At 38.0% G+C, this 27,064-nt stretch overlaps 1 protein-coding gene across 2 annotated transcripts in view; it reads right to left on the reverse strand.

The window, feature by feature from the left end:
* LOC145999770 (uridine phosphorylase 2) overlaps nt 1–27,064 on the reverse strand; it is a 137,968-nt gene that overhangs the window by 4,772 nt on the left and 106,132 nt on the right. For both annotated transcript variants that reach the window (XM_083137066.1, XM_083137065.1), the window contains exons 4-6: nt 17,087–17,272; nt 13,768–13,906; nt 5,380–5,573 (exon numbers count right to left, since the gene is read on the reverse strand). In XM_083137066.1, coding sequence (XP_082993192.1) covers nt 5,380–5,573; nt 13,768–13,906; nt 17,087–17,272 — 519 coding nt within the window. The remainder of the gene's footprint in view (nt 1–5,379; nt 5,574–13,767; nt 13,907–17,086; nt 17,273–27,064) is intronic.

The raw sequence follows: 27,064 nt of genomic DNA on the forward strand, positions 1-27,064 counted from the left end.
CCTGATGGCATAGTGGTAGAGTCGTCACCTTGTAATCAATGAGTCCTGGATTTGATACCTGGTGGAAGCACATAGTGGTTCGGATTCCACTTCAAACTGTAGGTCCAGTCCTGATTAGCCTTACTGTGCATAAAGTACATAAAGGACAGAAAGAAAAATAATAAGTTGGCACGAACATGTGCAAAGAATGAAAGTCACATGAAAGCCAAGAAAATAAAGAACAAAGAAAACAAAATGGAATAAACAGAAGGGTAGGCTACAGACAGAATGGGAGAACAGAATATTAAAAAGTATTAAGAGGAGAGCAGTAGAGCAGAGAAGCCAAAGAGGAAGAAAAGGAAGAGGGGGGGGACGAGAATAAGATAGCGGAGTCAACACCTAGACGAGGTTGCAAAAAACTAGAATGGAATAATTTATTTCTAATGTACAGGGTGACACAGGAAAGTGTACTAATTTTTTAATGAATATTACACAGTTAATTGTACACTGTACACTGTACTATTTTTGTTGTATAATGTGTGTGATCTATTGCCATTTATTTTACATTTATTTATTTATTTATTGCAGTTACCATTCCCAGGTAGGTTGCGGCGTTCTTGTATGGAATGAGCATCCTAAGGGGATTGATTTCCAGGTTCGGAGATGTGCCTTGGCGACTTCTTTCTGTGGAGGTATATAAAGGAGCGAGTTTACATCGACAAATCCTGTTTATTAGACGAACTAAAGACAGCTATTCGTAGGGAGGTGCAGCAGATCACTCAGGAGACATTGGAACACGTGTGGGGCAGCTTCACCTCTTGAATGGAAGGACATCACCTTCCAGAGGTATTTTTTTCTATCTAACACAAATGGCATTACTTCCCACACCTATTCAAACCACAGGAATAAAGTTTGGTGTCACCTTAACTGTGTACTGTTAATTCAAAAATGAGTACACTTCCCTGTGTCACCCTGTAGTTATGGTTCTTACAAGCATATAAACATAATTTTTTGATGTAACATTTTGAGAAGACACATGCTCCTAGCTCAGTCATCACACACAAAAAAAATAATTGTCTGATGAAGGGAGCAGGTGTTCTCCCAAAATGTTGAGTTTAAAGGATTGTAAGAACTGTAACCTACAATAGAAATAATCTACAATGCAAGCAATACATACAAGAAAAATTAGAATGGAATAGAATAAGCAAGCAATTTTTCTTAATCATTTACATGTGTAAGTAAAACTTCAAAGGCCACAAGTGGAACTACCTTATATCTATACCAGGGATTGCCAAACCATCGATCGCAAGCTACTGGTAGGTCACGGGGTCATTTCCAGTGTCCCGTAAGGGGTTTTGCTAGATAAGATTGTAGGTAAGAATGGCAATATTTGAGTGAAACTTTGGCATAAAGATCTGCTTTTCCTGATTGCACATCTGGACAACTTCTTCCAATATCTGTGACAACCTATTCACCCAACCTAACAAATATTGGCGATGAAAATGGGTGTCACCTCCTCATTAACATGGTAGGAAGCAAGATGATAATGCTTAGGGGAAGTTTTTAAATTTTACTGTGTTTGTAAGAAAAGTATTACATGTTTTGAACTCGCTTTAATGAATCACAGCCTCTGTATGTTGCAGAGAAATTAAAAATAATACTTTGATGTGATTTGATTTCTGTTCTTTAGCATTGCTTTCTGCCATTTTTGGCTAATGGCGATGATGAGGATGAGTGATGAAGGGACACGCACAAAGAAAACACATGTTCATTCTGGGATTTGAACCTGAGGACCCTGGCATCTTAGTACTGTAAGAAATGATTATATACAGGATTTTCCAAAAGTCCTTCGCACATTTAAATTCACTATAACTTTGTAAGGAACAGAGATATTTCAATGAAATAAAGTTTGTACTGCACAGCAATCCTTAAAATTGTACCTGGAAACACTGCGAATTTAGAGGATCACGTGACTGTTAGTGACCAGGTAATTCAAAGATGGTGTCGATCCAGGATAAGGCAGCACATTCTGTGGTATGCAGAGCTGAAATCGTGCATTCTCGTGCGTCGAAAGTTTAGCAGCATGTATCACAAAAAGGACCCAGTCGAAAAAAGCATCAAGAAGTTGCATGCAAAGTTTCTGAAGACAGGAAGTGTCGTGGATCTACTGCGAAGTGGCCAGCCGAGGACAAGCGAAGTGACGGTTGACCAGTGAGGGACTCGACAAAGATGATGAGCACTTCCAGCAAGATAGTGCGCCTTCTCATTTTGCTCTTCCAGTAAGAAACTTCCTGGATCAGGAATTTGGAGGCAGCTGGATTAGCCGCAGAAGACCCACATTGTGGATCACAAGGTTGCCACACCTGGCTCCATGTGACTTTTGGCTGTGGTGATATGTCAAGATGGAAGTGTACGCGGATAAGCCAACAGATCTGGATGACTTCAAAGCAAAGATATCTGCAGTCATCGCAGGACATTTCGGATGAGCAGCGCCTGAAAGCCATTCTGGGTTTCAGGACGAGATTGCAATTGGAGGTGTGGCTATGAGGATGACAGACATGCTGAGTTGCCAGGTAAAACTTTAAAGACTGCTGTGAAGTGCAAACTTTATTTCACTGAAATATCTCTGTTTGTCACAAAGTTATAGTGAATTTAACACAAAAGTGCACGTGCGAACACCACTCGGACAGAACTAATTGTGATGTTATTGCATCCTTTTGTTGGATGAATGAGTTCTTACAGGAATTCTCTTGCACAAGTGCATCTCCAACTCCTCACAATGCCCAGTTTTCTCGACCTGTGCTACTGTCAAAACGAAGCTTTTGTGCATGCGGCTCCATGCCACCCAGACCCCATGCGTCCATTCTTGTTTCTGTTTTGGGAAGTACAGTGCCGAGGTTTCCCATCTGAGTTGTTGCTGTGAAAATGGATTGCAAGGTGGAGCAGAGGTGAATTTTGTACCTGATAAACAAGCTGAGTGGCAAAGCAAACAAATAATCACATATGTATTGCTGAATGAAAATATTTCAGTGAGCGCCATGCCGCCTGTGTGTGTAATGACTTTACGGAAAAAGCAGGCACGGTGGTACAAAACCATACAACATTCATTTCATGAACAAATCAAAGGTAATTATGATAAAAATACACTGCTGGACAAAAAAACCCGGACACTTGCATTTTTTGTGATAATGCATAAATTCTGATTCAAAAGCTAACTAAATGTTGCAGAAATTATTGGAAATAAGAAAACCTGAATATATTCAACAGAAAGCAAATTAAAATTTATTGTTAATAAGTTAAATTAGAACATAAACGAAAGTTACAGAAAACTACCAAAAAAAATTTAAAAAAAAAAATCTTAGCAATATGTTTTTTAATATTGTTAACTGGTACTGGTGGGGTATATAAGCTGTCTAGTAGCGGGTGTTACCTCCCCTGCCATCAATTACAACTTGTAACCTCCGTGGCATACTTCGAATAAAGTTGGCAATCACTTCTTGGTTCAATTGCTCCCATTCTTCTTGTTTCTGGAACTATTGCGCAGTTTCTGATATGTCGTTTCAGTTGATCCCAGACATGCTCTATTGGATTTAGATCCGGACTTTGTGGTGGCCATTCTAATCGTGTAATCGCAACTTCATCCAAGTACTCCGTGACAATATTCACAATGTGAGGATGCGCATTATCATGCATAAAAACAAAGTCCGGGCCTATGAATGGTGCATATGGTACTCCAAAGGGTGTTATTTCAACAAAACAACATTGTGCATAACGCTCATTAGGACTTCTATACACATATTCACGCCCGTCTGATGAACGTAGGTTGAATTTTGACTCATCGGAGAATAAAACCTTTTCCCACTGCTCCACATTCCAATGTAAGTGTTTTGTAGCAAATTCCAGTCTTCGCTTCCGGTGACGTGCTAACAACCTGGGACCTGTAGCCGGCCTCCGAGATGATAAACCACTTTCATTCAGTCTTCTACGAACTGTTTGTGAATAAACCACAGATCTATGAACAATTCTCAAATATTGTGCCACAATATTTGAAGTCAAACGACGGTCTCTTAAGACTATGATACGCATTAAACGATCTTCCCGTGCTGTTGTGCACCATTTCCGAACAGAACAATGCCAGAACCTGGTCTTCTACCATAGGAACCAGTTGCATCATACCATCTGAGAGCTTCATGGATAGTACTTCATGCTATATTTAGCACCCTAGCAATATACCGCACACTACGACCATCATCGCGAAGAGCTACTGCTTTTACTACCTGTTTACGTCTAATTTTCAAGCTAGCAAACTTACAATACACTTGCAAGAAAAATACCAGCAATGACAATGTCAATAATATCTGTTACTATGGTTACTATGAACCAAAATTCATGCCTCTCCAGACATTAAACAAAATAACATCAACAGGAATTGAAAATCAATAAATTAAAACAAAATTGCATGAAATTGATTTTGAGCCTACTAGGTGTTCCAAATAAGTAAATACGAGTAGATAAATACATAAATAATAAACGGAAAAACTATGGAAAATGTTCAATAATGAATGTTCAATTGTTCAATACTTAACAGAGAGCATAATTCATAAGTAATTTCAATTCAGATGTCAAATATTAAGGTGTCCGTTTTTTTTTTTTTTGTTTTTTTTTGTCCAGCAGTATATAAAGCAATCATTGCAGATGTTTAGCCAAGTGTTCAGTGGTGTGTAAAATGAGAAAATAAAATAGTATTACCGAAAAATAAATACATTATTTGTGAATATATGTCAGTGAGAGCAATGTCCGTGTAATAACGTTTGCGAAAAGAGCAGGTGCACTTCGGTGTTAAATGTGGGAAAGACTTTTGGAAAACATAGTATCTTACAGTTTTTATAAAGCAACAAAGAATGATCGTAAAAATTCAATCTACACTTGGTAGCTCGTCATGCATTTTCATCAGCGTTGCTGATCTATACTAATGATTCTGCACAGGAAAAAATCTTCGTATTCTCATTTCCTTCAAATATGTTGTGTGTAATAACCCGTGGTGCAACAGCCCATTGAGGGCCTGGCCTACCTACCGACTGCTGGCCTCACTCCCACCAGATTCTACTCACTCGCTTACCCGAGGTGGGAGATCATCTAACCAGTTATGGGATGACATGTGGTCAGCACAACAAAGCCCCCAGTCGTTGTTGTAGGTTATGCTACTCATTCGTAGCTCCCCAATTTCCTCACCATGGTGGATGGCCACTGGTTCCACACACAGCCTGAAATCTCAGGAGGAAAGTTGTTAGCTTTCCCCAGAAGACTCGAACTTGCGTGCATCCCATAGCCGGACACCACGGTGCAGGATATGTTTCTGTACAGCATATGCTTATTATTTAATTTCACATTAAGACTCACCTGGTCACTTTTTAGTCTGTCCATGAGCGTAACACAGATGACAGCTGACTTAATCCCAGCGTGGTGGGTGAGCGCTGCGAACGACAGGGACTCCATTTCAATGTTCACGACGCCTGCTCTCTGAACCTTATTCATGAACTCCATCTTCTCTGCTTCAGAAAACTCACAGAAGGCTCCATCCAGTCGCCCTTGCCCTGAGGGAAAATAACATCTCAAGCTCACATAAAACTTCTAAGTTAAGATTTCTGACACACGGTGTTTTACACAATATTAACTATGGTGTTGATCACACAACTACTACGGACGGGTCCGTCAGACCGCTCTTTTGATTTTGAACTGTGAACTAACTGTTTTGCTATTTTCATATGACCCGACATGGTTATAAAAGAATAGTGTAAAGCAGTTTTCAAATATTATTGTTTTGTTAAAGAAACATAATGCAAATTTTCGCAAATAGGAAGAAAATTAGTCAAAAATTGCAACCCCAGCTGGAAATTTTTCCAATTCCGATAGCCAATATGAGCTTTTAGACACACTATCGGAACCGATTGGTCAAGTGAAACCAATTGGCATATTTGAACTGATTTGTCAATTGTAATGAATTGGTTTCTATTGCAAAGTGTTTATTATTTTTAATATATTGCTTATGAAAAATTCTTATCTAGGACAAGATTGGAACACCATGAAAAGAGAGGAGTGGTGGAAGACCAGGAGAAAACGGAGAGGCTTGACTTCCATGCTGACCCAGCCAGAGGCAGGAAATGGCGTTTTTAACTCTGTAGCTTCATTGTGTTTAACGCACTTACAGAAAATCGAAAAACATGCTGCTTCAGTCATAAATTGACATGTTGTTCTTCCTTTACACATGAAAAAACAGCAAAAAATTAGGTTAAACAAAGAATCTGACCCTCAACACTTGAAAAAGTGATAAACAAAACACTGTCGAGATCGACTAAGTTGATCAAAAGATTGCTCATGTTTTCAATTGCATTACATAAACATAAGAATAACGATGGAAATTCCATATTGCAAAAAACAGGAACATTTATTCCAACTAGTACCTGCTTAAAGGTTGAGTTGGTTCTTGAGAGAGTTCTTTATTAAGATAAATCTGACTTCAGTAGTATGTATTAGAATTCAAAAGAAACTCAGTTCAAGTGTGCTGTGTTTTCAATTAATTTCTAAATCACAGGAAATGTGGTGTCAAGAATTAAACTACCTATGCTTTGAGTCAATAAATGAATTTATAACATATTGATTTTACAATATATTCAAACTTACAATTGGATACAATTCACCAAATGGAAATTGTCTTGACTTTCCAATTGGTTTAATTGGAGATTCCGATTGAAACCAATACATTCATATACCTGTATTTGGCATCCACTAGAATCTGATTCATTCCAGTTGAAACCTATTCAATCCAACTGAAATTTCATTTGGAACCAATAGAAAATTCCAGCCGTAATAGGCTAATTTATTTTTTTCTGAAATTCCAATTTTTTAAAATTTCTACATTTTTGTGTTGTCAGAATGAGGTAGTTCAAAGTAATGTGTAACATTTTGCTGAAATTGAAGATGAGTAATGAGCCCATTGAAAGAACAAGGTAACAAAAACAAATGTAGCTACTATAGTACATCTGTCGGATTGCTTGCCGAAAATAGAATTCAATAGCATTTGAAAAACAAAGGCAAGACCTAGTGACCTTGACAACATGTAGCCAGCACCCCAACTGAAAGATATGGAGAAGGATCCATTTGTGGTTGGAGGGGTGCAAGAAATAAATTAAAATATAAATTCCGCACGGTCTGAGAGATGGTCATTAGTAGTTATGGGTTAACTGAATCAGAATTATGTTGCCTTCTCAGTGGTGTAGCACATTGAGTGTTTAACACATAATCACATCACCAAAGGATATTGGGTTTGAGTCCTGGCTTGTGTGTGCATGAGTGTTGGGACCTAATTTGGGGAAAAAATCAAACTTTGGGGTGGCAGAACAAAAAAGTTCATTATCCAATAAAAAGGAATGTCTAGGACTATTTCGCTAAATAACTGCTACATTTGGGAAACCATGAAGATTACTCTTATTTCTTTGTTCCTCAAGTTTCAAGAGGTTAACAAAAGTACCATTAACTTGTAAATTTTAATAAACCTGAAAATGTGGGGGGTAAGTGCCCCCCCCCCTTGTCCCGCAAAGTTATGCCTGTGGGTGTATTGATGTATACTTAGGTGTCTCTCTCATCAATCTTACATAATCATTATTCACCCTCATCTTTGTGATTAGCACAAAGAGGTGGAAAAGTAACACGAAATAACAAAAATTCAAGTACTAAATACAGAACTACAGTGCCTTGAATAATGTAGTGTGGAAAATGGCACAGTTCTGTGCACTCTGGCTGGTTCCACTCGAAAATGATCCGCTAGAGGCGCTGGTGTTGAACCCGGTGCTTGGTATTCGTCTGCTTATAATGGAAGTAAATGGAGTTTTCGCTGCAACGTCTGATTCTTTTACATGAAGCATTTCTATGAATGTGATAATTGCTATGATATTTGGTACAGTGGTCGCGAAGATATTAACGAACATTCTAGACAGTCGACCATGTCCTGTTATCGTCATACTTTCGTTAATAATACGGGAGAAAAAATACGCATGGAATGCTCTTGGCAACTAAATTTTTGTGTATGAATTAGGTTCATTATTATTATCATCATCATCATCATTTCTTTTAAAGATATGCACACTGAAGCATTTGTATTTTGGATATTTACTGTCTCTTTTCTTCCACTTTAAACTAATCGCAGCAATGATGATAATGAAGATTCCATGAAACGAGCAGGGGAACCCCACAAAACTTTCTTAGTGCCATCGACATGAGTGTAAGGAAATTTTCAAACCAATGGGACAAGCGACACGGGATGTTCACACTGTCACACTTGTGACATACACTTCCAGACTGTAAAATAGCATTCATTGCACATGAGGGTCCAAACAGAAAACAACACGTTCATGGAAGGGTGCTCAGACCGAAGCAACATGCTGCAGGGGGAGTTCCCAACTAAGTGACAAGCGACATGGTGCCTTCAGTATATTGGCATGCGTTCGCTGCTAATTGTGCGAACACCAGATAGGCGACACAAAAAACTGCACATTACAACAACGACCTAGGCGACACGATAAGCCACACGTGTCGCTTTGTCGCTTGTGCGTCGCTCAAACTGGGCCATTTCCTCAATAACTTGCAATATGTTGCCGTGGTTTGTTGTCCGCGCATGCGCGATGCAATGAGTGTCTTGCTTTAGGGAGATTGTGCACCAAGGGGTACGGAACACTTATCGCTTGAGGATTTCACCAACCGAATGATGGCCTGTGCTTCCCGTCATGCCGCTACGATGTGAAATGTTGCTCTTGATTGGCTCGTTTCCAAGCAACATGTGTCGCTTCGGGGTGAAAGTTGCCTTGGACCGAAGGACCCATGTTGCTTTGGTGTGAAATCCTCGTATTGTTTGTCGCGTGTCGCTTTGGTGTAAAATCTCCTTGAGGAAATGGTGCAGTCAGAGCTTGTGTCCCTACGGTTCAAAAGGCTGCATTGATTACGGACTGCTCGCTTCCAAGCGACACTTGTGGTTTGTCGCCTCTGTATGAAATATCTCTCAGGATACTATTTATATTCTAATAACATAGAAAAATAAAACTCTAGTACACAATCCAACACCTGACATCCGGAATCACTTTGCAATGTTTCTTCTTGTGTTACGCATGCTATTTATTTATTTATTTTATTTTACTTTTCTTTCCAAATTAATGTCATTTCGTGACTGCAAATCACTCCACAAATATAACAGTTTCCATCAATTCACGTACCACCTTTCAAGACAAACAAATCTACATAATATATTCCAAAAACTAACAAAGCCGCATTACTTTCATAAGAAAATTAGCACCGACATTGATCGCACTGCCATCTATGTTTCTCATCCATCTGGGGAACTAGTTTCTTGGGTCGTTTTCCACACTACGTTATTCAAGGCGCTGTAACAGAACAATCCCATTATCAAGCAGATCAGTGTTTGGAAAGCTACGCTTTCAGAGTAAGCGAGTGACAGCTACACACAATTGTAATGAACTTTCCAATTGATTCTAAAATATTTACAAACTTCCAATTGGATGCAATTCACCAATTGGAAATTGGCCTGTGTTTGCAATTGGTTTTAGTTCAGAATTCGATTGAAACCAATTCATTCTGATACATTTATTGGGCATCCAATTGAATCTAATAGAAAATAAAAGACATTTCCAGCTGGGAGATACTCATTTTAAAAAGTAATTCAGTTGCAGATACTAGTTCTTGAAAATTAACTGTAAGTTACTGTATGATGGAAATTTTCTTGTGAACGCATTACACACAATCAATGATCATTAATTGTCAAATCCAAGTGTTTTCCTTAGTATCTGGTACATAACTCTATTATTTAAATACTTATTGTTGCATATGTAGGGTATTCCAGCATTACATGTGCGACATTTTACACACAAAATTTAAGGTACTAGACATGAGATTACATTAAAATATTCAGAATGAACTGATATTATAAATTTATGAAGTACTTTGTGGTGTCTACTAACAAATTAAAAAAATGCTTGAGTATAATGAATAGGCTGAATGCATGAAAAACATTAATGAAAGTGTGTTACATGTGTGACGCTTTAAAAATGTAGCAAAATTTGTCTGTGACGCATATAGACTGCAGATGCCAGTAACTTTTATTGGTGAAATGTGCAAATTATATGCATTCACAAACATCTAAACCTTAATGCAATTAAAAACAATAACATTTTCCATATTAATTCATTTTGTTATTGACATGGAGTAGGACCATATCCTACTTTTCGTGGAATGCCCCATGTACATTATTATAACAAATAATGATGGAACATGGAGTCAGCTTTGCTTGATCATTCATTTATTTTACTCTCTCTATATGTGCATATACTTAAACCTTTACTCTTATTATTAGGGCCTCTCCGATGGTGCAGTGGTAGCGTCGTTGCCTTGTAATCAAGGGGTCTCGGGTTTGAAACCCAGTGGAGGCACATAGTGGTTCGGATCCCACTTTAGACTGTAAACACAAACTCAATCAATCAACTTTCTCTTATTAATAATTTGTTACTTGAAAAGTAAATATAATATTCACTGCATAGAGGTAAAACAAATATTACATACACTAATGCAAGACAAAAAGGCATTCTTTTTAATACAGTGCTCAAAAAAAGATTTGCATATTCAGGGTTTGTGATCATTTTATTGTACTAGATACATGGAATCATATTTAAGACTACAGGAGAGACATGCAAACAGAAAGAAAACAGTGCAGCCATGCAGAAGAAACAAAATCACACCAGAATCACACCAGAAGCACAAGATTGAAAATGTGGGATGCGAAACACAAAAGAAAGGCAGTGAATACCGTGTACCTACAGCTCTCAGGCATGCTGGGGATCAACAGATGTGAGTTCAGTATCGTGTATAGCCACCTCGAGCCCGAAGGCATGCTTGAACACGACGGGGCATGCTAAGGATAAGAGAATTCAACTTCTCCTGAGGAAGACTGTCCCACTTTTGAATGGCAGCCTCCCGCATTTGCACCTTGTTCACAGGAGGATTTTCACGGCTGACAACTGCTCGCTTCAGGTGTCCCCATGCATGTTGCACACAGTTCATGTCTGGAGAATACGCAGGTCACACCATTCGTCAAATGCCATGCATATCAAGGAACTCTTGAACCACTCTGGCTCAATGTGGTCGACCGTTATCATCCACCAGCGGAAAGTCATCCCTCACAGTTGTAGAGAAACCTGCTACCACGGGTTCGAGAATAGCGTTTCTGTACATCAGACCAGTCATGTGACCCTGGAGGGGAATTAGGGGCGTACGTCGACCAAACATGATTCCACCCCAAAACATGATGGAGACCCCCTGCTGCTGGTGACGTTCCTGGATGAAGGGCTCGTTCAATCTCTCTTCTGATCGTCTCCAATCCCTTATGCTTTTGCTTAACGGATGCAAACTGATGGTGACCTTGTCAGTAAAGAGTGTGTGCTCCCACTGTTCCTGACTCCAATCGCTGTACATTGTTGCCCACTTTACACGGTCTCGCTTATGGTGTGGTTTCAGAGGAACCTTGGGCATGGGTCATCCTGACGTCAATCCTTCCTCATGAAGTCGATTCCGCACTGTCTGATTGGAAACATTCGCTCCTGAGGCCCTCCACAGATCATGGAACAAACTGGTAGCAGTTGCAGTGGGTCTACGACGTGCCAAAATCACCACGTACCGATCGTCCCTGCGTGTTGTTTTGCGTGGCTGCCCTGTCCTTGGTCGATCAGCAACTGATTGTGTCTCCCTGAACTTTTTCCACGCTCAAAAGACATCACTTTGGCTCACTCCAACACGGGCAGCGACGTCCACTTGGCGATATCCCTCTTGCAGCAGCGTTACAATTTGAATGCGGTTCGTAGCAGAAATGGTTGCTTGAGGCATGTTGCCCTTCGTTTTCCACCTGCTCTCTGTGCAGTTTCCAACTCACAAGTGCGGATAAGACACGGACAATGCCTCCCATCGGGATACTTTCAAATCTGCTGAGGGATCATGTGGCAACTACTGCCCTCTATCTGCTGAATATCAAACTCACTTGGGGCATTATGTCGGTTTCTGTCTCGGGCATTGCTCACATAATGAACATTGTATACCTTGGGGATATCGCGACTCAAACCACATGCACTCATAATATGCAAAACTTTTTTTGAGCACTGTAGTTATGAAATGTATTTTTCATTTCTCATGAATAAACCCACAAATCAATTGATGAACGAACATGTATTTTAAATTGACTATAACTTATGCTATGCACTTATTATGAAGTCTAGATAATCATAAACATGAAGTAAGTCTTGAGGCTTTCCTGGCGACGAATGATGAAAACATTCTCTCAGGCTATCGACCAGGTGAGTTGTCGAAAATATTCCAAGTTTCAAGAGCTAACGTCACTCTCATCTTCAGGGTAGAAGCAAGGATGAGAGTGAAGTTAGCTCTCAAAAGCTTGGAATATTTTCCACAACTCACCTGGTCGATAGCCCGAGAGAATCTTTTAATCATATACATGTTAAAAAAATTAGCATGAAAGACAGACACAAAGTCATAAAGTAAGTCTAAAAGCAGGAGTGGCTCAAGATAAAATTTTCACCCGGGAAAAGTGGATTTTTGTCACTTCCTCCTTTCTACCCTGGTCCTTCTACTTTCCACCTTTCTTCAATAATAATAATAAAAAAAAATTACCACGTTATATATTTACGCTTTTAACGATGAAACACAATAGGCTTAACTTTTTATACTTTAAGTGTTACAGTTAAAGAACACGTCCATTACAGATAAGTACTTATTTGAGTGTCATTCACATTGACCTTTTATTCTGTGGTGATTGTTCATCTCACTTTTCTACAAAGATCTCATGCAATTATAGGCCTTCCCCATGGCGCAGTGGTCGCGTCATTGCCTTGTAATCAAGGGGTCCCGGGTTCGATACCTGGTGGAGGCACAAGTGGTTCGGATCCCACATTAAACTGTAGGTCCAGTCCCGATTAGCCTTACTGTGCATAAAGTGGACTTCAAACTGCAACTCAAACCAAACAACTCATGCAATTATAGCCACAAACTTTCATTCTCGTTCTCGTCGAAATATTCTTTCAAACATCTCTTTTAAACTTTCATTATGCATAGTGGTAACATTGTCGCCTTATAATCAAGGGTTTGATACCCGGTGGAGGCACATAGTGGTTCAGATCCAACTTTAAACTGTATGTCCAGTCCCTATTAGCCTATCCATGCATAAAGTGAACTTAAAACACAACTCAATCAATCAATCAACTTCCATTATCATTATCCATAATCTGTATCAAATGATTGTATGTTTTCCCATGCTAACAGCAAACAGCTAGTCAATAATGATCCGGATGATAAAAAATCGCCAGTGCCCACTAACACGTTCCAACCTGTCCATGTCATTTTTACAGGCAACAGTTCCGTCACCTTGAAAATGGAGCAGATGGAAACTTTCTCGTTGCCGTGATTTAAAAGTTGCCAGCGTACACATTCCCATATCAATGCTTATATTCTTTTCCAGTGATAAAAAAGTTGCTCAACCAGAGCGAAGATGAGGATGAGAGATGAAATTGATGAAGTGACACTCACAAAGAACACACATGCCCAGGCTAGGATTTCAACCCAGGACTCCTGGCTAATAGCATGCTGTGCTAACCACTCCACCATGGAGATTGGTATTGGCCAATTCATGCATGACAAGGAGAGACATACTCATAAACGAAGACTAACCTTCATAAAAATCGTAAGTGCACATGGTCTTTCCGGTTATTGTGTCGTAAGGGTCCTCAGGCTCTGACATGGCCTTAAGCTCCCGCACCATTTTCTTGTCGAGGCGAGCTGGCCTCTGCACCAATTTTCCTAAGACTGGCTGGAAGAAGAATTTATGATAGGTAGAATAATAAAAGCATTTGTTTTTCAGAGGAAGAAATAAGCATGGGCATGTACTTGAGTAAACAGCATATTGAAAACAACTACAAACATATTGCATGAACAAATTTTTTATCATAAAGTACACGTGGGAATTGTAATCGATGTCAAAAATACAAAAAAAAGATGTACAGATCTGGGAACTGGATCAAGGTACCTGGTTCTGGGATCTAGATCTGAATACTCAATTTTGGAATCCGGATCCAGGTATCTGGCTCTCAGATCTGCAACCAGCTACCCAGTTCTGGGATCCAGATAACCAGTTCTAGGATCCATATCCACATACCCAGTTTTCAGATCTGGGTCTGAGTATTTTCAGATTCTCAGAACTGGGTAACCTGGAGTGGAAAATTGTTGGCCACTCCTAACTGGTTTATTATTTCTCTTGTAGTTTACGGTTATTACAAGCATAAGAACACAGTTTTTCATTGTGACGTTTCAGGAGAACACACACTCCCTTCATCAGACATTTATTTTTAGTTTGACAATAACTGGTTTATGGACGGCATAAATTAACTTGGAAAGATGAAGGTACCATGACAGGGTTGCCAACTCAGTTCTCGGATCTGGAACTGGGTATTTTCAGAACTGGGTAACCTGGATTTCCTAACTGGTTTATGGACGACATAAATTAAACTAATCGGAAAGATGAAGGTATCATGACAGGGTTGCCAACTGCTTGGCTAAATTAAAACCTTTTAATTTTACAGGCTACCCTGGCAAAGTTAAACATATTTTCATATCTCTGTGATGTTCTCAAGTAATAATAAACTTCTTTAACTTGACTTGACCCTGTGGCACAACACTTTGATGGCCACGTGCCTATCATTGTGAGATACATTGTCAGAACATCAAGTCCCATTTTTACTATTATCTGAATTTCTAGGCCAGGGTCTGTTACTTTCGCAAGTAGATTCCCAATAGTCCTCAAAATGCTGCGTCACTGTTGATGTTCATTTTATCTCCCACCAAGAAGAATCTTCATTGGATCCCAACATAAATTATTAAAATTCATTAAACACTACTGTACATAAACGAGCAAACAGAAAAATGATAAGTGAAATATTTCCAAGAAGGAAGTTCAGAAAAAAAAAATTGAAACATAAATCAAGGTTTGACCATCATCATCTGCACCAACAACCTAATGCTATATTTAAAAACTGTTTTCCAGTTAGCACTCATTATTCAGTTACCTTTCTTACACCCTTTTTCAGTATCATGTAGAGGTACATTATCTTCATGAGCAATATAACTTAGAATACGAAAGAATCTTCATTGGCATAACCAACTTAAATTATTAAAATTCATTAAACAGGGGGAGACAAGTAAGTGGATGAGGTTACATAATTTAGAACTGCATAATACGTATTCCTGTCCAGATATTATTAGAATAATTAAATCAAGAAGACTTAGATGGGCAGGTCATGTGGCATGAATAGGAGAGGGAAGAAGATTTTACAGGATTCTTGTTGGGAAACCTGATGGTAAGAGACCTGTAGGAAGGTCAAGAGAAAGATGGAGAGATAACGTTGAGATGGACCTAAAGGAAATCGGTAAGGATGGAAAAGCTTGGATTGATCTTGCCCAGGATAGGGACAGATGGAAGGTTTGTGTTGCTGCAGCCATAAACCTTCAGGTTTAAGAATGCTAGAGAGTGAGTGTCATATACTCACATTCACTGCTACAGGGTACGTATTGTGGTGTATATGGCCTGCCAAGGCTCCATCGAGCAAAGATACCTGTCCCCCAACTTCCACCGACAGGATATTGGTAAGTAATATAAACTGTGGTCGGGGGAGAGGAAGAGGCAGTTTCTGTGATAAACAAGGGAGAGAAAAATGGAGCTGAGTGAACACGTGTGTGTTGTGAATGCATAAAAGCCCTCAGCAGGACACCATAGGTCAATACACCAGGTATTTGTTTCCAGGGGTCATGTATACAAGTCCAATAAAAAAGTTAAAAGGGTTTCGTCTAGTGGTTTGAGCGGTGTTAATTAGGATGGTCATTCAGCCAAAGCTGTCCTAATTACCATAATACAATATGCATGCTACGAAAGGTAATCTCCTCTAATTTTCACAAAATCTAAATTTTATATTATTATAGGTAAATTGGACAATAAATGGTTTGTGGAAATTTTATTAGTTGCCAGTAGACAAGCTTCAATAATTGTTAAAAACTGATACAGTGGACTCTCGATTTTATATTTTTTCAGAGGACCAAGAGGTAATGCAAATGTAAATGCAATGCAGGCAAACGTAAAATCCGGGAATATTTTATAGCATTTTATTCCATTAGACTGATGCAGATTGAAGGCATTAAGCAAGAAAATGTAAATTCTGGCAAACTAAAATTAGGGTTTCACATATTATCCATAACATAGGCATAACTTGGCAAGGACAAGGGAGACCCTTACCCCCCACCCTCACAATATTTCAGGTTTATTTAAAAATACAAGTGAATGGTATTTTTTTTAGCATCCTTGGGCCTAAGGAGGAAAGTATTAAAGAGCAATATCTGTGATTTCACAAATAATCCTGGATCCTATTTTTATCAGATGGAAACCCTTTTAATTCTGCCCCCACAAAGTAAAGCCCTAAGTTCAAATCAGCCCCCTCTCCAAAGTCAAGTCCCAAGCTATGCCTATGAACAATACAATGATATTACTGAATTACTTGCTTTGAAACCCATTTCACTAAACGTTGCAACTTTACCAGTACTAGTAAAATTAACATCTGAATTCTCTTTGCTTATAATATGTAACAGGGAACCTTAGTTTTATGTTTGTCTACACTGAATGGATGATATTCAGCGAACAACATCCCCCCCAATTCAGAATGCAATGTTTTAAGCAAACAGATCAAATCATGCGTTGAAAAAATGCTGGGGAAGCATTGTGCATGTGGTCTTTGCTGAAGTAATTCAAGGTTTGATTATCGTGATCATATCAGGAATGTGCACTTTTAACCTTTTCCAAAGCCGTAGAGAAAACTTTAAAAGTTAAATGCAATGTTTGCCCAATTTCTTGCCACAGTACACAGCATCATGACAAGTTGAATATCATCCATTGATATACATGTTCCTTTCCAACAAAATTCTTTAGTGAAGTACTGATCACACTTACAAGTTCCAAGTAAGGCCTCAGCATCCCATCCATAGCCTCTTCTGAGATGACTACCGTGCCCCCTTCATAACCCACGCCTCCACATGTCCCGATTCGGAAGAAGACAGGGTCCTTTACTCTAGCGTGGTACATCAATTTTATAACCTCATGTAACAAGATACCAACGGATGGGATGCCCATACCATGCTGAAAAATAAAACAAAATATCATTGTAGATTCTAATAAAAATTCACTATTACTATTGACAGAGTGTTATTTAGAGAGGGGTTATTTTCAACCCTTTTTGAAATGTCTGAAATTAACGTATATGGAGAAAAAAATAACAGTCCTGTGAGAATTATCAAAGGATGGTGAAGATCTTACAATGGAAGAAGGTCATTATTCAAAGAATAAATAAAACAAAAAAAATTCTTAAAAGAACCATTAATAATAATAATAAAATAATTAATAAAAGTATAAATCTACAGTAATTAATAGGGCCCGGGACTTTATGTCCTATAAAAGTGTAAAATATATAATTATGACATATACTTTGGAAAATATGTCATGAAAAATTACAAATATGTCAGAAAAATGCAGAAATATTTCCAGTAAAGTCAAAAATATGTACAACAGTACTCTCGAATTTCTCCCATACCCGATAGAGTAGATGATTAGGGGTTGTAATGTACCGAATGTTATTTTTACTTTTGACTGATTTTTGTGAAAAGCGAAAAAGGCAAAGAAATGAGAACAAAACTTCTTTATTTCCTGTGCAACAATGAGGGAGAACATTTTTCCTCAATAATGTTTGCATGGCTATTAATTGTCAGCGGGATAAAAAAAGTGGGGTATTATTGTTCTGTACTAAGAAAAGACGGCACCTTTCTTCCTCCATAATTTCCATAACCTGCCATCGACAATATGAACTATCAGTTGTGCTAAAGCTATGAAAAAAAAATATGAAATAACCGATTATGTGCGAGAGAATTACAAAATTATAGAGAAATATGTCTTATTACAACAAAATTGAAGAAATATGTTGTAAAAATGTGAAATTGGTGAAATATGTCAAAATATGCTTTGTCAAGTTTGTCTATTTCGGCTGATTTTCATCAGATATGTAAAGATCTCACCCCAATATTAGATCCGAAGCCAAATGAAAAATATGTAAAGTCCCGGGCCCTAGTAAATAATATACGAACTATAGGGATATCTATAGAATGAGTACCTTTATTCGTACAATCAGTAATTATTACTGCAATTCTACTATCACTTTCTCTATGTTACCATGTTTACTACTGGTAAACCAACTTTTATCATATATTTTTACATGTTTAGCTTTAATATGGGTACTTTCTCATTATGTATTGGGCGAACTATTAAAACAAGCTTCTAAACCAGAATTTAAGTGAATTATTTAAAAAACTTAAAGACTGGTTTATGTACGCCACTGATCGTTCTCCATTGCACCCTTCTGACGACCGGGTTTCCTCCCAGATTGTACGTGAAGAGGGCAAGGCAACTGAAGCGAGCAGTTATTTAAAAACACATGATCTGCAGTGTCACTTCCACCACTGGAAACTGCATTGCTGGGAGAAAACTGTTTGTTCCTTCCTGCTTTCTGTGCCATGATTGGCAGAGACAGTGTTGCTACCTGAAGGGAAATTTCCCAAGCTAATTAATCTAGATGCGATGTACAATAAATACATACACAATAAATTAGAATTGTTGTGGTGAACCAGGTCAAATTTTCAGAATATGCCACTGAAAAATAAATATATTTACAGGAAACTTTGGCAATTTTAACTGTACTGCATTACAATGATATGATCAGACACCAAATATAACAAATTAAATACATCATTTAAAGCTCTGCCTGAGCTTGAGGTGAAAGGTCATTTCCATATCTGTAATTGCCATGATGAAATCAATAAAATACAACAGAAGTACAAACCTTAAACTAAGGTCTAAGATTCCAATGAATTCACAATGGGAACATGATCATAGTTGTAACAGAGGCCCTCACAATGAAAAAAATACCAAAATACGAGGGTCACTATTTATATTTTGAGCCTAACAATGAAAAAACAGGAATTTGGCATTGAAAACTGCTTTATTGTTTTTCAAGTATTCTCCTTTATGGTCAATACACTTTTGCATTCGTTCGAACCATTTGTCAAAGCAGTTTTTCCAATCTTCTTGAGACACCTCCATAATATGGTTTTTGAACGCATCAACGGCATCTTCCGCCGACGAAAATCGTTGTCCACGCAATTTATTCTTGACATTCAGGAACAAGAAGAAGTCATTGGGTGCCAAATCAGGACTGTACAGCGGATGACCCATCAATTCGATTTTTTGACTGTTCATAAAGTCGGTTGTTAGACGAGATGTGTGACAGCTGGCATTGTCTTGATGAAGAATGATCCGACGGCATTTGTTTGTTTTCCGTATTTGACCGAAGACCTCTGGCAAACAAATTGTTGTGTACCATTCAGAGTTGACCGTTCTACGTTCCTCTAAAGGCACAGTTGCCACATGACCAGTTTTCCCGAAAAAACAGGCGACCATTTGTTTCGATGTGCTTCGAGCACGAACAACTTTTGTTGGATTGGGTTCATCTTGAAACACCCATACAGTCGACTGCTGTTTACGTTCCGGCTCATATGCATATATCCACGATTCGTCACCTGTTACAATCTTATATACGTCTTTTGAAGCACCACGATTGTATTTATTGAGCATTTGTTTGCACCAATTGATGCGAGCATCTTTTTGAGTTTTTGTCAAACTATGTGGGATCCAACGAGAACATACCTTTCTCACAGCTAAATGATCATGTAATATTTTATATGTGCTGGTGAAACTAATGCCTATGGTTGCCTCAATCTCACAGTATGTCACATGACGATCTTGCAGTATTAGGTTTTGCACAGCATCAATGTTTTCTTGAACAACAACTGATTTTGGACGACCTTCGTATCATTGTAGATTCTAATAAAAATTCACTATTACTATTGACAGAGTGTTATTTAGAGAGGAGTTGTTTTCAACCCTTTTTGAAATTCTGAAATTTAGGTATAAGGAGAAAAAAATAACAGCGGTGTATTCTCTATGTTACCGTGTTTACTAATGGTAAACAAACTTTTATCATATTTTGATTTGATTTGATTTGATTTTGAATTTAAAATTTTGGGAGCGTCAGCACTTAGGCTATTTTGCTCCTGTCACATTATACGGGGGCCAGCCCCTTATCATTACAAATAACAACTCTAGCGTTGCATAACTAAAAATGTTAAAATGTTCTGACTTCTGGTAAAAGCTGAGGCCGTAAACGGTCACTCAGCACACACAAGGACAACAAACAGGACAACACACACAAAATTATACTGGCCATAGTGCCAGTCGCCAGAGCCTCGTTAGTCTTTAGTCCAGGGTGCACTACGTGGAAGTGAGGTTGACTTTTGGGCGCCTACGTGGAAGGTCACCCCTTACACCCCAACTTTTATCATATATTTTTACACATGGAGGAGGAATGTTTTAACCCTGCCTCCCCAAAGGACAAGAAAAACTTACTTCAATATGCATTTTCATATTTTATTTAGGCTGCATAAAAGCAGCATAAGGGAGATTTTACACCAACACGACAAATGATATGTGACAGTGTGAATTGCACCAACTTTGTGCAGCATGTCAAGCTGCCATGGTGTGAAATGTTGCTATTGATTGATTTGTTGCTAAGTGACATGTGTCGCATGCAGCTTGTCACTCAGTGTGAAATATCTCAGAGTCACTGCATAGATTTTTCCGAAGTTCTCATACAACAATCTCTATGAAAGAATAGAGTGTTTTGAAAATATCTAGCCACTATCCTCCTTCCCTTATAAATATCTTCATGCTTAATTTAGCACAGCATAGAAGAGAAAAGAGATATCTTGTCACAAGCTACTGTGCTTATAGCTTCATCCCATTTTTTGAAATGCTTTGGTCTTCTTTTTCATAAGGAAATAGAAAAGTTATTTTATTTATTCATGAATACAGGTTGTTTAGCTACAATGAATTAAGAGTGATTAGAGTAGGAAACAAACAAAATATTAACCAATCTGCTGACAGCCTCTGGATCTTCGAACTGTGAAATTATTTAATGTAAAACAATAACGATTTTCCAGATTTTACATGCATTTCAGTTTCCTTCACATAAAGTAATGGATTATTTGGAGGCAGGTTTCAGAAGTCTGCAGTCTGCAATATTTTGTAAATTTAGTTTTATAATCATTTATTTAGTCAGAACAGTCCATTCTTTTTAATATCTGTTCCGACTTTCTTTGAACTTCAATTGTGATGCGAAACCCCCCCCCCCTCCTCTTTTTTCCCCTATAACTCACATTTAGACATGTTCTTCATTATAAGAATCATTGCTAATATTTCATTACTAATACATGTAATTTAATTTGTAAATTTCATAAAAACAGATTTATCATGGTTGTTCAAAGGGGCTGATATAAGAAAATTAAAGGAAATTTGAAAACATCGTTAATTTTCGGAATACAGAACTATTAGAATATTTTCTGAGAATTAAATGTAAACAATAAGCACCAAGCTCTACATCATATGACAGCCTTTGCCTGTAAGCGACTGTGTTGCTGATTGTGGAGTGGAGAGTTCTATCCGCGAATTGAATATTTTCCATTGCTTTGGACCATAACATCGGAACTCCACAATTGTACTCTAGATTTATTGACTGATTGATTCAATTAGGTTATTTTACATTGCTTTTCTGCCACTTTTGTCTAATTGCGACAATGAGGATAAGTGCTGATATGATGAAATTAATGAAGGAACACTCACAAAGAACAGGCCGGGATTTGAACCGGGACCCCTGGAATCATAATACACTGTGATAACCACTCTGCCAGGGAGGTTGGCTGTATGTCTAGCTCTATCTGCAATACTACCATAGCATTGGTGGTAACATCTATTAATCCAATAGTATTTAGGATATTCTCTTGTTTCCACATTTTTGGATCTGGACCCTCCCCTCCATTCCTGGGTATGGCCCCGCATCCCACTATACTACAACTTCAAGAGTGGCTCCTGTCTACATCTTTTTTTTATAATTTTCAAAAATTACACTATCACATTGAAGTGCCAGGATAAACAGAATTCACAAATTTTAAGTGTCACTAAACTAATTGCAGTAACACAAGAAAATACCAAGAAGTTGCAGAGAAATATATCAATGTAAAGAGGTAACTCGTTAATTTCAAGTTCTCTGATTAAAGTTCAGACAGGTCACAGAAAAAAAATGCATGAAATCAGATACAATTTATCTTGTATGCATCAACTATTTACCTTAGGAAATGACTGAGACTGTAAACGATTACATGCTTTATTAGTTGAAATCTTGATACTGTTTACTTACAATGCATAGATTTGTACTCAGGTAGTGCCTTCAGTTTAAATGAAACTTTAAACGGACTAATCATTATAAAATATGACAGGAATAACCACCGTATATAACACTATTATAAGGGTTCTACATAGTTTTCGGAATTCCTCAACTGAAGTTCTGGGTTTGAATCCCAGACTGGGCATGGGCATTCTTTGCGAGTGTCCCTTCATCAATTTCATCGAATCACCAGTGCTCGAACTGGGGAAGGGGAGGAGTTCAGATGTTACCCAGAGTTAAAAATATTTTCATCAAGCATCCCCCCACCTACTGCATTGTCTCCATGTTAATCCATACAAGCTTCACCCACATATCGACCAAGCATCTCCACAGCTAGAAATATACACCTCAAGCACTGCTAACTTATAACTTATCACTAGGGCTCGGAAGTTGAGGAAAAATCCTTTTTTTTCCTAGTGTCCGAAGAAGAGGCCCAACATAATATATGTTCATTTTGGGTCATTGTAGACCAGAAAAATGTGGGTTTTATTTGTCCTTTTTTGTCTTTTTTGGCTTATTGGTACTTTTTTAACCTTCTTTTAGGTCTTAACAGCTTTTTTTTGCAACTTCACCTTCTTTCGACTACGTTTTTACTGCCCATTCTCAATTCGAATCATCATCAGTTCATCATATCTTAAACATTCTTTCTGTAGTAAAGAAATAAGGAAAAGAAATAAATAAATATATTTGAACCATCCTTGAAACGAGAGAAAAACATTTTTGGACTGAAAGAAGATGCATTTCATCCATATAGTTTCTTCACACTGTGTGTTCCATACCACCAAAATTTTGTATTTTTTTTATTCATTAAATGTGTAATTAAAACTGAAGTTATTAATTAATTTGGATCAAATTTATACGTCCTTTTTTTAGGTCCTTTTTTTGATATTTTTAGGTCTTTTTATAGGTCTTTTTTGACAATTTATATGTCTTCAACTTCCGAGCCATACTTATCACCATCGTCGCGATTAGCTCAAAGTGGAAGAAAAGTGGCGTTAAAGGTAAAAAGGTAAAGTTCTCCATGCATATATCACTGTGCCATGAAGACACATTTAGGGGATGTAGGGGGTAGGGCCCCACATATTCTCGATCTTCGTCATTTCAGAGGTGATGTGGTCAGCACCATGCTCTGGCTGCCTTTAGCCCCCAGGGTTGCGCAAGGTACCCATTGATTTGATGCTGGGTGAGCCCCGGAGCTGCTTTATGCGGGAACAAGGCTGGAAAAATTACGACCTTAGATCCCCCACCACAGGAATCGAACCTTGATATCCTGTGTGGCAGTCAGAAGTCCTACCAACAAGACCACCGTGGGCCCCAAACAACAAAAGTACAAATACAAATCAACTGACACATAATTATTAGTGAAAAACTCTGACGTCTGCAAGAATAAATTGCCAGTCATGTTCATGAGTTTAGTTAACCCATTTTGTCTCACTATAATTGTTTTTCGTAAAATTTATAATGGAACGTTTTGTATTATCACAATTTTTAAGTTGAAAATTATGAAAAAATAACCATTTCCTTTTCCTGTATTCATTAGCTGAAATGTTTACTTGGAGCAGGACATGTACCTGCCTCAGAAGAGAGAGAGCTTAACAAAGTTAACGGCAAGAACTAATTTGAATGCCAGGCTTTCAAGTAGAAGCTTTGTCCTAATTGCATTAGACTGCAAATTAACTATCCTCCCTCCGCAGTCTCCATGTGGTGGGGCAAACACAAGGTGGTCTCCGAGGGCGACAGAGCACTTCAAGAATGCCGGGCATAACAAGATTACGAGGCTCGCAAGCTGGTTCTTAAATATTGATCCAGGAAACACCTTTAGGCTCGAAAAGCCATTTCAACACTCATGGCCAGTTTAACACTGTGTAAGGCAAGTAAGATACAGGATGTTTCGCTCACCACCGGACCCTGATTTTTACTTATAAAAGTCAAACTGTTGGTAATGAAATTTGCTATGGACATACCTTGGTGTATAAGAAGCATGGTGACATCATTGGAGGTGGCGCCACAGTCTCTCTAGTCCTTGTGTGGGCATGCATGTGCATCTGGGCAATTCTGCCATTAAATGCCAATCGAACAAACGTGTGCTTTCAGTCTGAGTTCTTGGCCAGTTGGATGACAAGGAACTCCGTGATGGCTATTTTAAGCTCCCCCCACAAAAAAATCTACAAATGTCTAATTTAAATAGTGTATAGTGGTAATTAATTTTGCTTCCTTAGCAGCATAAAACATCTTGTATAATAAGTTGCAATATACTGAGAAAGTTATCTTCAGAGCTTGTAATTCCCCACCACCTCTTTTTTGTGTTTAAATGGCAGTACCAGTTATCTCACAGTGTAAAGCAAAAAGTCAGGCATAACCAGGGCTGGTTCGGTAGCTCATGCTCAGTTGGTATAGCAATCACAAGGTATGCTAAGAGAATTGGACCTGACTCCTGGTCAAGTCTGTACTTTTCATAATGTTTCTACAATTTTACATCTTCTCTGTGGGGCAGAAACATATATGGAATGAAACTTTACTGATTTCAATAAAATGGCAAATTATCTTATTGAACCCACAACACTGATTATTTAATGTACAGATCATACACAATAAAAGTTAAAATATAATTGATGTGGTGGTAATCAGGCATATTTTATTGTTTATTTTTATTGAATTAGGTTATTTTATGTTGCTTTTCTGCCACTTTTTGGATAATTTCGATGATGAGGATGAGTGATGATATGATAAAATTGATGAAGAGGCACTCACAAAGAACACCCACGCACAGGTTGGGATTTGCTTTATCTTTCTATGAACGTTGTGGTAGAATAAGCAACAGACAAGAAAAGTTAATGTTCAAATATTATTTGGAACCTCTCTTTCATTTTTACATCCAGACCACAGAAACTTACAATTCATTTGAACACAAATAACTCTATGGCTCATATACAATTCAATCATTGCCGTTGTATGAAAAAGTAAATCAGAAAATATTTAGCAAAAGAATGATACTGTTATTAGCAGCTCTCCATGGAGCCCAAATAATCAATATGTACAAGGTTTATTGACCCTCAGCTAAAATTCAACCTAGATAAATAACTATATCCACCTATATTACAGTATTCATATCTTTTGAAAACTTCTTAATTGAGATTTTAGTGGACATTTCTGCTTTTCCCTTATTTTCCCTGTATGTGAGTATGGTGCTAGCCTTTTCATGTTAACCCACGTTATCTGAAGAAACTTGATTGAATCTGAAACATTTATTTAAAAACCATTCACATGCAATTGATCAAGATCTATAACATACCTAGTCATCTCAAGAATATATTACACATATATCTGAATAAACTATTCCATAGCATACATAACAAATCCTCTCTATTACATATCTCTATTGTCTGCAAGGGTTTCAAATAATCTGCCACATCATGTGCTACATCAGCCAAGAATTTAAAAAATCAGTTAGATTATTTCTATTGCAAAAGTAGTAATTGAGCATTACCACTCACACCTAAGAAACAACAAAAATCAAGTAGCAATCTGTATTTTGCAAACACCTACCTCACACCACAAATATTTCAAAACACGCACCTGCATTTTTGTCATGATTTGGTATGTGTAAATGTGTGCCATGTATTGTATTCTCTGCTTTAATTTTTGTTATTTTCATTTATTTTTGTTTAATTTGTTCATGTTAAATAATTTATTTTAGTGTTATAAATACATGTGCTGTAACTTTTAATTGTCCTGAGTTAGGTGGTAGAACAGCTCAAGGCTGAACCTAACTCTGTGGGAAATAAAAAGTGTTCTATTCTATTAAATAGTCTTAAATTCCACTCCACTTTGGTATTGTCATCCCATCTAGTAATCTCCTAACCAAATAAAAGTCAGTGGCATGTCCAAGGGGAATTGGCAGGAGTTATACCAAGTATTCCTAAAAAAAAAATTACAAAGACAAGAGAAGGTGGCAAAATGAGGGCTGGCTACTAAAAAAACAGTACACGTAAGCACCCTTCCCCTTCCCCTTCCCACCTGCCATTCAAAAAAATCCTGGGCATGCCACTGATGAAAGTAGATTTGGTCTGAAGACTTTCTCTTATCTATCACCAGTAATCTGCAATTGACTCCAAATAGATGTCCCCCACAGTATCTGCAAATGAAAGTCTTCCTGTCTTCTAAATTCATAACCCATGGTGCAACAGCCCACGATGACCAGGGCCTACATACCAACTGCTGGCCTCACTCCCACATGTCTCAGCATACGTGGGAGATCATAAAACCCGTTACAGGGTGACATGTTGTCAGCACGATGAACCACAAGCCGTCGTTGCAGGTTTCGAAGACTGTGTTACACTACTCATTCATAGCTCCCTAACTTCCCTAATGGTGGGTGGCCACTGGTACTAGACACTGGCCGAAATTTCAGAAGAAAAGTTGTTACCCTTTCCCCAAGAAGACTTCAACCAGCATGCATCCCATAGCCTGAGCCCAAAGCCTTAGACCACATGGCCATGCATTCTACATTTGCATATGTATAAATTTTGAATTTAGAAATAATTAAT

The sequence above is a fragment of the Lepisma saccharinum genome, chromosome 15 (genome assembly GCF_977018435.1).
Source record: "Lepisma saccharinum chromosome 15, izLepSacc3.1, whole genome shotgun sequence".
Lineage (NCBI taxonomy): Eukaryota > Metazoa > Arthropoda > Insecta > Zygentoma > Lepismatidae > Lepisma > Lepisma saccharinum.